Genomic DNA, 13879 nt, shown 5'->3' on the forward strand with positions numbered 1-13879 from the left:
TTACTCATTTCACTTGCACAAATACATTCAGGATCCCTCAAAATGAATAAAAACTCAATCTCAGAATTTTTCGCAAACCTGTACTATACACAAATATACTTTATGTATTTAATCTCACTTTATTATCCAATGTCTTTGCTGCTGACCTTCAATGATCTAATTCAACCATACTAAGAAGCAAAAATTACTTTAGATTAGATTTAGAAATAACAGTGTTGAACTTCCTTCTCTTTAATTCAGAATGGCAGCACAGCTGAAAGGTTTGTTTGAGCTGCGCCCTCTACTGTACAGGAGTAAATATGCATTTCCTTCAGCCTGAGGCCCATTTCACTTTTGGTTTGAAAGGGCCTTAACATTCACAAAAAATAGAACTTTTTTTGTTGTTATTAAAAACCAAATTAGCAAGTTCAGCCCAGGTGAGAAAAAGTAATGCAAAAGTAATGTAACGTATTACTTTTCATAAAAAGTAACTAAGTAACGCAATTAGTTACTTTTTAGAGAGTAACGCAATATTGTAATGCATTACTTTTAGAAGTAACTTTCCCCAACACTGGATGCTGGTCACTACTCACTGCCATTATATGGATGAGTGCTAACGGGATATTTTTTTAATTTCTCATTTTTGTGGTCTGAAAAAGAAAGAACGGCATACCGCATTAGAACAACAAGAGGGTGAGTAAATGATTACTTTCATTTTAGGGTGAACTATCCCTTTAAGTAAACTGAACCTGTTAGAATTGTTTGCCATACATACCTTAATTGCACATTTTTGTCATTTTGAAGCTTGATAGATTCAGTCCTCTTTCACTTATTCATTATATTGGAGTTGGCAGGATCTCCTTTAAAAAATATTTTTATTTCCACAGAAAACAGAAAGTCATAGAGGTTTAGAACAAAATAGCCTACGGGTGAGTAAGCAATGACAGCGCATTCATTTTTGGATGAACTATCCCTTTAAAAGAAGTGAAAACGTAGTAGAGGGGCATAACTGACACAGTGGGGGTCTCTCATGGGAACAACCGAGTGCTGCATTCTCTCTCTCTGAAAATGGTAGGCAGACAGGCAAACACATCCATGGCCACATCCTGCAGCTCTCAAAGGGGCCCTGATTCACCCACTCCATGACACTGTGCTAATGCACTCTCAGGAAGGTCAATACTCACACACATACACACATCTTAGCGCTCAGCTCAGCTATTGAAAGGAACCTCCCAGAGCACTTTTAATTGTCAGTCGCTACATGCCACGTACAGACACTCTGCAGTGAATCTAAAACCCATTAAATGGAAAATTTAAGTTGCAAAAAAAAGGTTTTTTTTTTATTTTTATTTTTTTTTATAACTTTAGTTTAGTAGGTCAGCGGGACCAAATATGGAACGAGGCCTTAAATTTCAAGTCCAACAACATAAATTCTTTTTATGTTTTGTGGCTGTGTGAGAATATAAAATACTATACTATACTATACAGAGAAACACACAAGTGAGTTGCAGCAATAAGTAAACAGACTAAAATAAAATAAAATAAAATAAAATAAAATAAAATAAAATAAAATAAAATAAAAAACTATGGGAAAAAAAATCAAAGCCATACTTCTAAATTAAAAAGAAATTAAATCAAATTTGATCAGATTATTTGTTGAGAAAAACACAAATGAGCTGTGGCAATAAGTAAACAGACTAAACTAAACTAAACTAAACTAAACTAAAATAAAATAAAATAAAATAAAATAAAATAAAATAAAAATTGGAAAATAAATAAATAAAAAATAAAATAAAAGCTATGAAAAAAAATCAAAGTCATACTTCTAAATTAAAAAGAAATTAAATTAAATTTGATTAGATTATTTATTGAGAAAAACAGACAAGTGAGCTGCGGCAATAGGTAAATGGACTAAACTAAACTAAACTAAACTAAACTAAAATAAAATAAAATAAAATAAAGTAAAATAAAATAAAATAAAATAAAATAAAATAAAATAAAATAAAATAAAATAAAATAATAAAATAAAATAAAATAAAATAAAATAAAATAAAATAAAATAAAAAAACTATGGAAAAAAAATCAAAGCAATACTTCTAAATTAAAAAGAAATTAAATCAAATTTGATCAGATTATTTGTTGAGAAAAACACAAATGAGCTGTGGCAATAAGTAAACAGACTAAAATAAAATAAAATAAAAATTGGAAAATAAATAAATACAAAATAAAAAAAGCTATGGAAAAAAATCAAAGTCATACTTCTAAATTAAAAAGAAATTAAATTAAATTTGATCAGATTATTTGTTGAGAAAAACACACAAGTGAGCTGCGGCAATAGGTAAATGGACTAAACTAAACTAAACTAAACTAAACTAAACTAAACTAAAATGGAAAAAATTCAAAGCCATACTTCTAAATTAAAAAGAAATTAAATCAAATTTGATTAGATTATTTGTTGAGAAAAACACACAAGTGAGCTGCGGCAATAGGTAAATGGACTAAACTAAACTAAACTAAACTAAACTAAACTAAAATAAAATAAAATAAAATAATAAAAAAAAGCTATGGAAAAAAAAAATCAAAGCAATACTTTTAAATTAAAAAGAAATTAAATCAAATTTGATCAGATTATTTGTTGAGAAAAACACAAATGAGCTGTGGCAATAAGTAAACAGACTAAAATAAAATAAAATAAAAATTGGAAAATAAATAAATACAAAATAAAAAAAAGCTATGGAAAAAAATCAAAGTCATACTTCTAAATTAAAAAGAAATTAAATTAAATTTGATCAGATTATTTGTTGAGAAAAACACACAAGTGAGCTGCGGCAATAGGTAAATGGACTAAACTAAACTAAACTAAACTAAACTAAAATAAAATAAAATAATAAAAAAAAGCTATGGAAAAAAAAATCAAAGCAATACTTTTAAATTAAAAAGAAATTAAATCAAATTTGATCAGATTATTTGTTGAGAAAAACACAAATGAGCTGTGGCAATAAGTAAACAGACTAAAATAAAATAAAATAAAATAAAATAAAATAAAAATTGGAAAATAAATAAATACAAAATAAAAAAAAAGCTATGGAAAAAAATCAAAGTCATACTTCTAAATTAAAAAGAAATTAAATTAAATTTGATCAGATTATTTGTTGAGAAAAACACACAAGTGAGCTGCGGCAATAGGTAAATGGACTAAACTAAACTAATAAAATAAACTAATAAAATAAAATAAAATAAAATAAAATAAAATAAAATAAAATAAAATAAAAGCTAGGGAAAACGTAGTAGAGGGGCACGTAGTTATTTTAAATCTAAGTAATACTTCTAAATAAAAAAATTAAATCAAACAAAACAATAAAATAAAATTTAACAGCTTCAGCTTAAGTGTACTGAACTACTTTACATTATGAGTAGCTTGCCGCTTACAAAACCATGAAGCAACTGTACTCACTGTATGAACACAAAAAATAACCCTAAACTACACTGCAGTCTGTTGAACTATAACTCTATTCCAAGAGCTATGAATCCAAGTACCAGCACACTGTAGTAATACAAATGCTAACATAAATATTGAAACTGTTCCTGTTGTATGCTACAGTACTGTATGTACTGTAATACACTCCACTGTACCAGAAAATACTACAATAACAAGGCCCATGTTTTGTGTGAGAAGTAGAGAAACAGAATTTTGGATGAATATTTCATGTTAGCTTTCTCTAAGTTTGGGTGGTTGTCAGTACAGTGTTTGCATTTATCTTTGCCATTCATTCGGTCGGACAAAAGAAAAATATATATGAAACATGCTTTCTTAAAGTAGATGTGTTTTCCATGTCTATGCACTTAAAAAACAGTTTGTTCTTGGAGGAGAACTAAATGTAAATGTGAGAGTGTTAGTTTTGAGAGAGTGTGTGTGTTGTGCATGAAAAGTGTGGCGAGATGTCTGTGAAATAAAAGTCAGAGCCTGTGATCTCACAGGTATGTCATCACTATCAGCTATAAACACACACAAACACACTCTCTGAGAGACTGTGATACTCCGCGAATCAAGTGTGTATGTGTGTCTCTTCCTACGAGAACAATGTGTGTTTACACAAATGGGTTAAATAACTACAATCACCACAGATAAGAGGTGGTTATTCAGCGCAGAAACAGCATGTGAACCACAGCTCTTCATCCTGAAGCTTAGGTCTGATCTAACGCTTTGAGGTCTTCGCTGCAGGTAAGGACAAAATAACTACACACACAATCACTTTCTGCTAACTTACATCAACAATTTATCTCTCCCAGACACACATGCACTAATTTTACCTCATGATACCAAGCTGATTTCATCATAATACTTATTTTGTTTCCCTTTCTTAATTATATATTTGTACTACTAGTCAGGGTTTCTTACTCAAAAACAGTTGTTGTTTAGCTTTTCATGACCATTTTCCACCTTCTCTCATACTCTCATAATTTAACTGTTTTGTTTTTACCACTTCATCAACACAAAATGAAACAAGATGGCTATTATCCCCACAAATTGAAAATATTAAAAGAGGCATCAGTATCAGTACTAGCACTGATGATATTGACCTTCATTCTTCATTTGTACTTAGTAAAAAAGATAACATTAAACAAATGTGACCCATGCTGGCAAAAAGAGTCACAATAAGCAAATTTCAAAATGAGTTATTTTCACATTCTCTATAAAAAAAAAAACTCAAAAATGATGTATGATTTGTTGGAATTAGACAAAAAATTAATGAGCTACACCTGTTTGAAGTTGATAAAGTCAGCATTCAATTTTGTGAAAAATTGAAACAAAATGTTCTGAAGGTTGCAAAACAAAATCACAAAGTGATTAACACCTTTGGCACACATCAAGTCAAAACCAAATATCTATAGGAAAAATATATATTCAGCTTATTTTTTTCCTTGATATCACAATTGACCCTTTGCCGGGAGTTTGATTGACAAGCGATCTAACCAATCAGAACGCCGAATCCGCCATTTTGTCCGACAAGCAGGCAGGAGTTAGAAGATTAAACTCGGTGGAGTTAAACTTTAAAAAAAAATGTATATTGACGTCTTTCCGCATTTGAAACAACATTCATTCTCATGTTCATTCATGTTTATTTGATGCTATAAATGGACTAGCCTACTAGGAAGAGATGATCGGTTTACGAGCCTCTTGAGGTGAGGCGCTACAGCAATCTGTCACGATCATGGTCACACATTAAAGAGCCACAAAACGGATTTTATTGTTTGAATTTCTTAAAAAAAACTACAGTTTGAAAGCTGGGACTTTGTTTAATATCATAAGTAACCTGCTTTGTCTTGTCTGTGGACGTATCGTTAGTATCCTCTTTGCTCCGCGATGTATTTTTCACTGCGTTTGGTGTGACAGCGCCACGGCTTGTCGGACAAAGCAACAGTAACTAATGGGTGCGGGTCTTTGTGAAGGGTCAATTGTTTGATTAATGAATTAATGAAAGAAACAGACAACCTATATATTAAGTCCTACTGTACTGCACTGATGCTAATATAATGTTACACATCATATGTTTTTCCTCAACAGTTAACCAAACGTTTATTTAAGACATATCAGATAATGTTTGCGTGAATACTCGCCAAGACAGATGTTTTGAAATACTGTAATTCTATGTTCATATGTATGTCGGGATTGCGCGCTGTCTGAGGCGACTTTGTGCGTGCGCTTTGGATCTGTCCGTCAGCGCAAGTAAGGTTATTTTGTTTACATCATCATGGTTTTGAAAATCACATTTCATTGGTTCAGACTCATGCCATCGAGAATAGGCTATGAATATGCTGTGCTTTAAAACGATACCAAACTTGTACTGAGGGGAATTGCGAGTCATCGAGAAGCGAGCAGAGAAAAACGGCGTTTTTCATGGACAAAGTAAAGGTACTCCTCTCAGAAAATGTACAAATAAAGATACTTTTAGATGTTTAATTGATATTTGGAGCATTTGGATCACTAGATGAGGGCTTAATGAGCTCATTTTTGTGAAAACCGACCAAAATTGACATTTTTCACTTGTTTTGCCTGTAGCTTGAAATTAACCTGTGCACATTCCAACTCATTTTGCCAGCATGGGTCACAAATATTTAAAATACTGTCTTTATGTTGTTTTAAATCAGAGATACACTATGACTATACAAATTTTAAATATTATCTGTGATTAATTGTGATTATTACAAAAATCTGTGCAATGAATTATTTAGCCATATATACATATATATACAGTGGTGGTCAGAATTATTGGCACCCTTGGTAAATATGATCAAAGATGGCTGTAAAAATAAATCTGCATTGTTTATCCTTTTGATCTTTAATTCATAAACTTAGCAAAAATCTAACCTTTCATTGAAGAAAAAGAATTGAAAGTGGGGGGAAAGTCACATTATGAAATAAATGTTTTTTCTCCAAAACACGTTGGCCACAATTATTGGCACCCTTTTATTCAATAGTTTTTGCAACCTCCTTTTGCCAAGAAAACAGTTCTGATTCATCTTCTATAATGCCTGATGAGTTTGGAGAACACCTGACAAGAGATCAGAGACCATTCCTTCATGCAGAATCTCTCCAAATCCTTCAGATTCCCAGCTCCATGTTGGTGCTTCTTCTCTTCAGTTCACTCCACTCATTTTCTTTAGGGTTCCGGTCAGGGGACTGGGAAGACCATGGCAGAAGCTTCATTTTGTGCTCAGTGACACATTTTTGTGTTGGTTTTGATGTTTGTTTTGGATCATTGTCCTGATGGAAGATCCAACCATGGCTCATTATAGGATTTCTAGCAGAAGCGGTCAGGTTTTGTTTTTTTATCTGTTGGTATTTGATAGAATCCATGATACCATGTATCTGAACGAGATGTCCAGGACCTCCAGCAGAAAAATAGGCCCACAACATTAAAGATCCAGCAGTATATTTAACCGTGGGCATGGGGTACTTTTTATCCATGCGTGCACCAAATCCATCTGGTGGGTTTGCTGCCAAAAAGCTCTTTTTTTTTTTAGTTTCATCTGACCATAGATGCCAGTCCCATTTGAAGTTCCAATCATGTCTGACAACTTAATATACTGGAGATTGTTTCTGGATGAGAGCAGAGGATTTTTCTTGAAAACATCCTGAACATCTTGATGTAGGGATGTAGGTGCTGTTTGATATTTTTTTTATCGCTTTCTTAGTCTCAAGACTCAACTAATCTCTGCAATTCTCCAGCTGTGATCCTTGGAGAGTCTTTGGCCACTCAAACTCTCCTCCTCACCTCCTTAGGACGATTTAGACACACGTCCTCTTCCAGGCAGATTTATAACATCTTTAGTTAATTGGAACTTCTTTATTATTTCCCTGATAGTGGAAATGGGGATTTTCAATGCGTTAGCTTTTTTCTTATACCCATTTTCTATTTTGTGAAGCTCAACAATCTTTTGCTGCACATCAGAACTATATTCTTTGGTTTTACTCATTGTGATGTATGATTAAGGGAATTTGGCCTTTGTTTTTCCTCATGTTTATACTCCTGTGGAACAGGAAGTCATGGCTGGACAATTTCATGTTTATGATCACCCTGGTGTGCTAAAAAAATGTAAATATGACTGGGAATATACTTCAGAGATATTTTACTCATAAAAAATTCTAAGGGTGCCAATAATTATGGCCAACATGTTTTGGAGAAAAACATTTATTTCATAATGTGATTTTCCCCCCACTTTCAATTTTTTTCCTTCAATGAAAGGTTAGATTTTTACTCATTTTCAAGATCAAAAGGATAAACAATGCAGATTTATTTTTACAGTCATCTTTGATCATATTTACCAAGGGTGCCAATAATTCTGAGCACCACTGTACGAGGTAATACAAGGTTTCATTTGTTAACATTAGTTAGTGGGATTCAATGTACTGTATATAGTTATGCTTTTTGGGGTATTGGGAGTCAGGTCATGCCATATCTTGCCTAGAGTACCAGTATCACCTCAACCACCTCAAAATCCCAATTTAACCCTTGCGTGAGCGGTCACATGGTAATGAGCTGATGACTGCGCAGTCGCAGTTTTGAATTCACAAATGTCTGCATAGTACCTCAAACTGCTGTTTCCACAACAGCAAATCAGTTTTTCCATGAGACGTCCCCTTTAAAATCAAGCACTGCGGCTAAAGCCCTGGTGAACAACAGTACATCATAGGTATATTTGTTTCCAGGCTGTTGGCAGCGTCAGCGCTGGCAGCTCGCAGGCCTGCAAGCAGAGCGGAGGGTGATGGATGTTTGGTGGGTGGAGCCGGGGAGACCCTTGCAGGCCGGGGCCGGCTCCGCTCCTGGGGGATGTCACCGAGCTGCAAACTGCCACAGCTTAAATGGGGAAAAGATGACATTGAGTAGTTCGGCTTACATAAAATACTGCTGCAATAGTTTCACGATTAATTTTTAATGTTGCACCTTGGCTAGCCCCATTCCTGTATCCAAACCAATGCACTTTTTTCAGGTTTTCAGGGACTGTACGAGAAACAAATAGAGAGAGAGATATGGATAGAGGAGGCCAGCATAAGACAGACTCTGGCCCTTGTCAATCTGTTTCTTGTACACACAAACAAACAAACAAACAAACAAACAAACAAACAAACAAACAAACAAACAAACAAACAAACAAACAAACACACATACACAATGAAAGAAGGCCTCATAAAAGGCATTAACTATGCAACAGCACAGCAATAGCACAGTGATACAGTACAGAGAACCAGAGAGCAACTGCATCCACATGAATTATTGAGATAGGGAATGAACACACTGCTGGTCTGAGAATATCCCTGAAGAACGGTGTATGTGTGAACATAAGCCTTGTTAAGGCACAAAACATCATGCTATAGTGAACACTTGATTCTTGATCACATTGTAACAGCATGTTTCTGTGATCTAAAAGATAAACAAATATAGAACAATAATGAATAAACTAGATTTTCTTCAGAAGGTGTTTGCTATAGGTTGTTGCCAAGGTGTTGAAATGTAGTGTTCTAAGTGGTTACATTGCTATGCAGATACTAAGCAACTCATTTGCATAAAGTTGATCTTATTGCAAGTTTGTTGCATCGCCTCACTTTAAAGGGGATCTTTTATGCCCCTTTTTACAAGATGTAGTATGAGTCTTAAGTGTCCCCAGATTGTGTCTGAAGTTTCAGCTCAAAATACCCCACAGATCATTTATTATTATTTTGGGGGAAGCAAAAACACGCTGTTTTTGTGCGTATATTTTTAAATGCATATGAGCTGCTGCTCCCCGCCCTCCTTTCCAGAAGGGGGCTGAGCCTCTACAGCTTGTGCCTTGGATACTTTTTATGGGGCTGTTTCCATGTGCCTTTGCAATATTTAATCAAAATAACTTCCCCTCCATCTTGCAGCGACATGTTTACTGGCATGAGGGTGGGACGACCTGTCACTCACACAAGATCAACCAATAGCAAACCACAACCATCCGATCACTACCTGATGAAAAAAATCCCGCCCTACATTTTTTCTTGTTTAAGACTTCCGTTCCATTCCGACTTAATGCTGAAAATTGGCTCAAAAGTGTATCTGTCCTCAACCAGCATAATTTGAGGTATCATTCATGTCGATAGTGAAGTTTAATACTTTGCTTAGACAAATCTTGCATTCAGATCTCTAACCCTAAGTATGAGCAACTTCCAAAAGGTTTTTTTGCAGTGATGCCATTTTTGGTTGCCCAAGAAGAACCTTTCGGTCAACGGTTCTAAAAACAACCATTTTTCTTTGTGTGAAGAAGATTTTAATAATCTGAAGAACCTTTTTCCACTATAAAGAACCTTTTATGGAATGAAAAGATTCCATGGATGTTAAAGGTTCTTCATGGAACCATCAATGCCAGTATTTTTAAGAGTAAAGACTAAGTGAATCTTAGCTTAGTAAGTACCACTAATAAATAGAACGAAAATGCTCCAAAGAAAGTGCCACAGTCAGAGAATCCCTTAGATGTCAGTGGACGGATATCAGTGTGAAATCCATCAGCATGGTCCCTGTAGAGTGGCAAAGAAAAACATTATTCTTTTGAAGACACATCTGTCTAATGTCTTCATAGAGAGTCGTACGGCAGCAGAGAACGTCAATATGCCATGGCAACTAGAGGACCGCATTTCAAAGCTCTCTGTTGACGCTCAACACCAAGGATGAAAATCTGCTCTCCTGAAAGCACTTGCCACACACTCATAAGACAAAATATTCACACCGTACCTCTCTAAGATTTTGGTGAGGTTATCTGGGAGCATCCTGAAGAACTACAGTACCTTATAGGGTAAATTAAACAAGCTAGATATTTTACTTCATAACTTTTACACAAATGCATCGCTTCACTTCAGAAGGCCTTTATTAACCCCCTGAAGCCGTGTGGAGAACACGTTTAGGATAGATGTGGATGGATGCACTTTCTTCAGCTCATACTCGTGACCCCTGTTCACTGCCATTATAAAGCTCCGATGTGTCAAGATATTTATTAATATTTCTCCGATTGTGTTCATCAGAAAGAATAAAGTCATATACAGTACACCTAGGATGGCTTGAGGGTGAGTAAAGCTTGGGCTAATTTTCATTTGAAAGTGAACTAATCCTTTAAATATGAAATATTATAATATAATATTTATAATATAACAATTTTTATTATCAAACATTTAATCATTTATAATTAATCAATTATAATAATGATTTTCTATTTGTCTTTTGCTCTTTGATTAACATTAATGACACAGACAGCAGCAGGTATATTAGGCTGCTGTCACTTTAAGACCTGATGAAAATGATGCGGATCTGACACATATCCAACTTTTTAACTAATTTACGACTGTGCTTACAAGGATATTCGCCAATAACAGGCATTTAGACATAATTTTGTGTGTTTTTGTCTGTTCAAGCGTGAAAGAACTCAAATTGGTACTGGCACCCTGTCTGAGAAGCAGCTTTCTGTACAGCATGTCGGTTGTGTGTTGAGTTTTCTTTTGCATCTTATATATAGTGATCATATACTGTAATGGCAATCAAAGGATATCAGGAAAAAAATGGATGTTAAATATTTTTAAAGTGTTTTTTTTTTTTTTTTTTTTGCAAAATTAACGCATTAACGTTGACAGACTTAGACATATATATATATATATATATATATATATATATATATATATATATATATATATATACATACACAGTACAGTCCAAAAGTTTTTAAAAGAAGTTTCGTCTGCTCACCAAGGCTACATTTATTTAATTAAAAATACAGTAAAAAACAGTAATATTGTGAAATATTATTACAATTTAAAATAACTGTTTTCTATTTGAATATATTTCACAAAGTAATTTATTCCTGTGATGGCAAAGCTGAATTTTCAGCATCATTACTCCAGTCTTCAGTGTCACATGATCCTTCAGAAATCATTCTGATATGCTGATCTGCTGCTCAATAAACATTTAATGTGTACAATTGTACAGAATATTTGTGTACAATATTTTTTTTCAGGATTATTTGATGAATAGAAAGTTCAAAAGAACAGTGTTTATCTGAAATCTAATCTTTTGTAACATTATAAATGTCTTTACTGCCACTTTTGATTGATTTAATGCATCCTTGCTGAATAAAAGTATTAATTTCTTTAATTTCTTTTCAAAAAAATAAAATAAAAATTCTTATTGACCCCAAACTTTTGAACGGTAGTGTATAATGCTACAGAAGCTTTGTATTTCAGATAAATGCTGTTCTTTTGAACTTTCTATTCATCAAGGAATCCTGAAAAAAAAAGTACACAACTGTTTTCAACATTGAAAATAATCATAAATGTTTATTGAGCAGCAAATCAGTATATTAGAATGATTTCTGAAGGATCATGTGACACTGAAGACTGGAGTAACGATGCTGAAAATTCAGCTTTGCATCACAGGAATAAATTACTTTGTCAAATATATTTAAATAGTACACAGTTATTTTAAATTGTAATAATATTTCACAATATTACTGTTTTTTACTGTATTTTTAATTAAATAAATGTAGCCTTGGTGAGCAGACGAAACTTCTTTTAAAAACATTAAAAATCTTAGTGGTTCCAAACTTTTGAACTGTACTGTATATATATATATATATATATATATATATATATATATATATATATATATATATATCCAAATTTGCCATGACCTGAACATAATAAAACACAAAGTTTGAAAGTGCAAATGCGCTCATAGTCACCTCATGGAGTAGAAAATGAGCCGTGCTGCTACCAAACCTTGTATAATATATGCTGGCAAGATGTCCATATTTCACATTATAGTGCACAAACTGTTTTATCTTGTAGCAAAAGCCATGCAGATCAGCTGTTCTACGATTTCAGCACTCCACCAACCTCCATTCCATCTGTCTGCTCTATTAGAGCTTGTGACCAGTGTACACACACACAAACAAGCATGCACATGAATTCATATGCACTCCTACACACCTTAAACAGGGGGGGAAAAGTAGATGTGCCCACATAGTCTGTCTGTGCCACACACCCGTTAAACCTCAGAGGAGTAAGAAATGGATCCAGTGAGGTGGGTGACACTCACCAGACACTCCACCATATGTGGTGCGCCTTCCTCGGCCGATGCCAGGCCAGGGAGAGCCGTCTGCCTTGAGTCCCATCAGCCCTGAAACCGTGTTGGTGGCTGTGACACCATCTGCTCCACCTGCGCCAACAGGGAAGAGACATTAGGCATGGTGAAGGGGAGGGAGGAAGGCCAAATTCCTAAAAAATCTGGAATCCAAAACCTGGGGGTCTGTTTGTGTAGAGTTTCTAAGTCGGTACAGGCGATGTCAGGCTGTTAGTCGAGGTTGGGAGGGGAACGTGTTTCTAGGGCAGCTCTAACGTCTGGACTGGGAAACAGTTTTATTGAGGACATGTTCTACACTTCTGTTTCTTTTCCCTGAAGTCCATTTATAACATTAGTCAAGGTTTCTTGCTCCAAAAATGTGCAATTTAGTTTTAAGTGACCATTTTCCATCATCTCTGACCTTTAGAATTAAACAGGCTGTTTTTGCCAATGTACCTTCAAGACTTCTATATGTACATTTTGATAAGGAAAAACAAAAAGGGCAAAGGATGCAAATTATTTGATGTTTATCTATGTATTCTATTATGTGCTGCAGAATGATGGGAAATAGTTGACTTTTGACTGGGAAAGCTGAGGTAGATTGTATCAATGGAGCTTTTACTGAGTTAATGAATCAAAGTAAGTAATAAATGTACCACTATAATCATACTGAAAAGGTATAAACATACCATAAAAACAGCCAAATACCTTCCTGTGCAGCCTTGGCAATGTCCACAATGTTGGTGACATTAGGGGTGAGTTTGGCAAAGAACGGGATATGGACAGCCTGCCGAACCCACCGACAGATGTTCCGCACCAGCTCTGGATCCTGGTCAAATGGGTCATGAAACCAACAAGCAAACTTAAACAATGACAAAAGAGGCATGAGAAAACAAAACAGCAGAACTTAAATTAACAGCTAGCATAAAAAAGACTTTGATTATAGCTTAAAGGTCCCGTTCTTCGTGATCCCATGTTTCAAACTTTAGTTAGTGTGTAATGTTGTTGTTAGAGTATAAATAAAATCTGTAAAATTTTAAAGCTCAAAGTTCAATGCCAAGCGAGATATTTTATTTAACAGAAGTCGCCTACATCGAACGGCCAGTTTGGACTACATCCCTCTACTTCCTTCTTTAATGACGTCACTAAAACAGTTTTTTGACTAACCTCCGCCCACAGGAATACACAAGAGTTGCGTTTGTAGAGTGTGTTTGTCGCCATGTCGTCGAAACGCTGTTATTTTCATCCCGCAGTCCAATCACCGGGTCTGATTC

The 13879-nt window shown here is 34.4% G+C and overlaps 1 protein-coding gene across 1 annotated transcript in view; it reads right to left on the bottom strand.

The window, feature by feature from the left end:
• dpyda.1 (dihydropyrimidine dehydrogenase a, tandem duplicate 1) overlaps window positions 1–13879 on the bottom strand; it is a 236397-nt gene that overhangs the window by 46673 nt on the left and 175845 nt on the right. The window contains 2 exon segments of the mRNA XM_048175396.1: window positions 12582–12701; window positions 13314–13434. Coding sequence (XP_048031353.1) covers window positions 12582–12701; window positions 13314–13434 — 241 coding nt within the window.

Source organism: Megalobrama amblycephala, linkage group LG22 (genome assembly GCF_018812025.1).
Source record: "Megalobrama amblycephala isolate DHTTF-2021 linkage group LG22, ASM1881202v1, whole genome shotgun sequence".
Lineage (NCBI taxonomy): Eukaryota > Metazoa > Chordata > Actinopteri > Cypriniformes > Xenocyprididae > Megalobrama > Megalobrama amblycephala.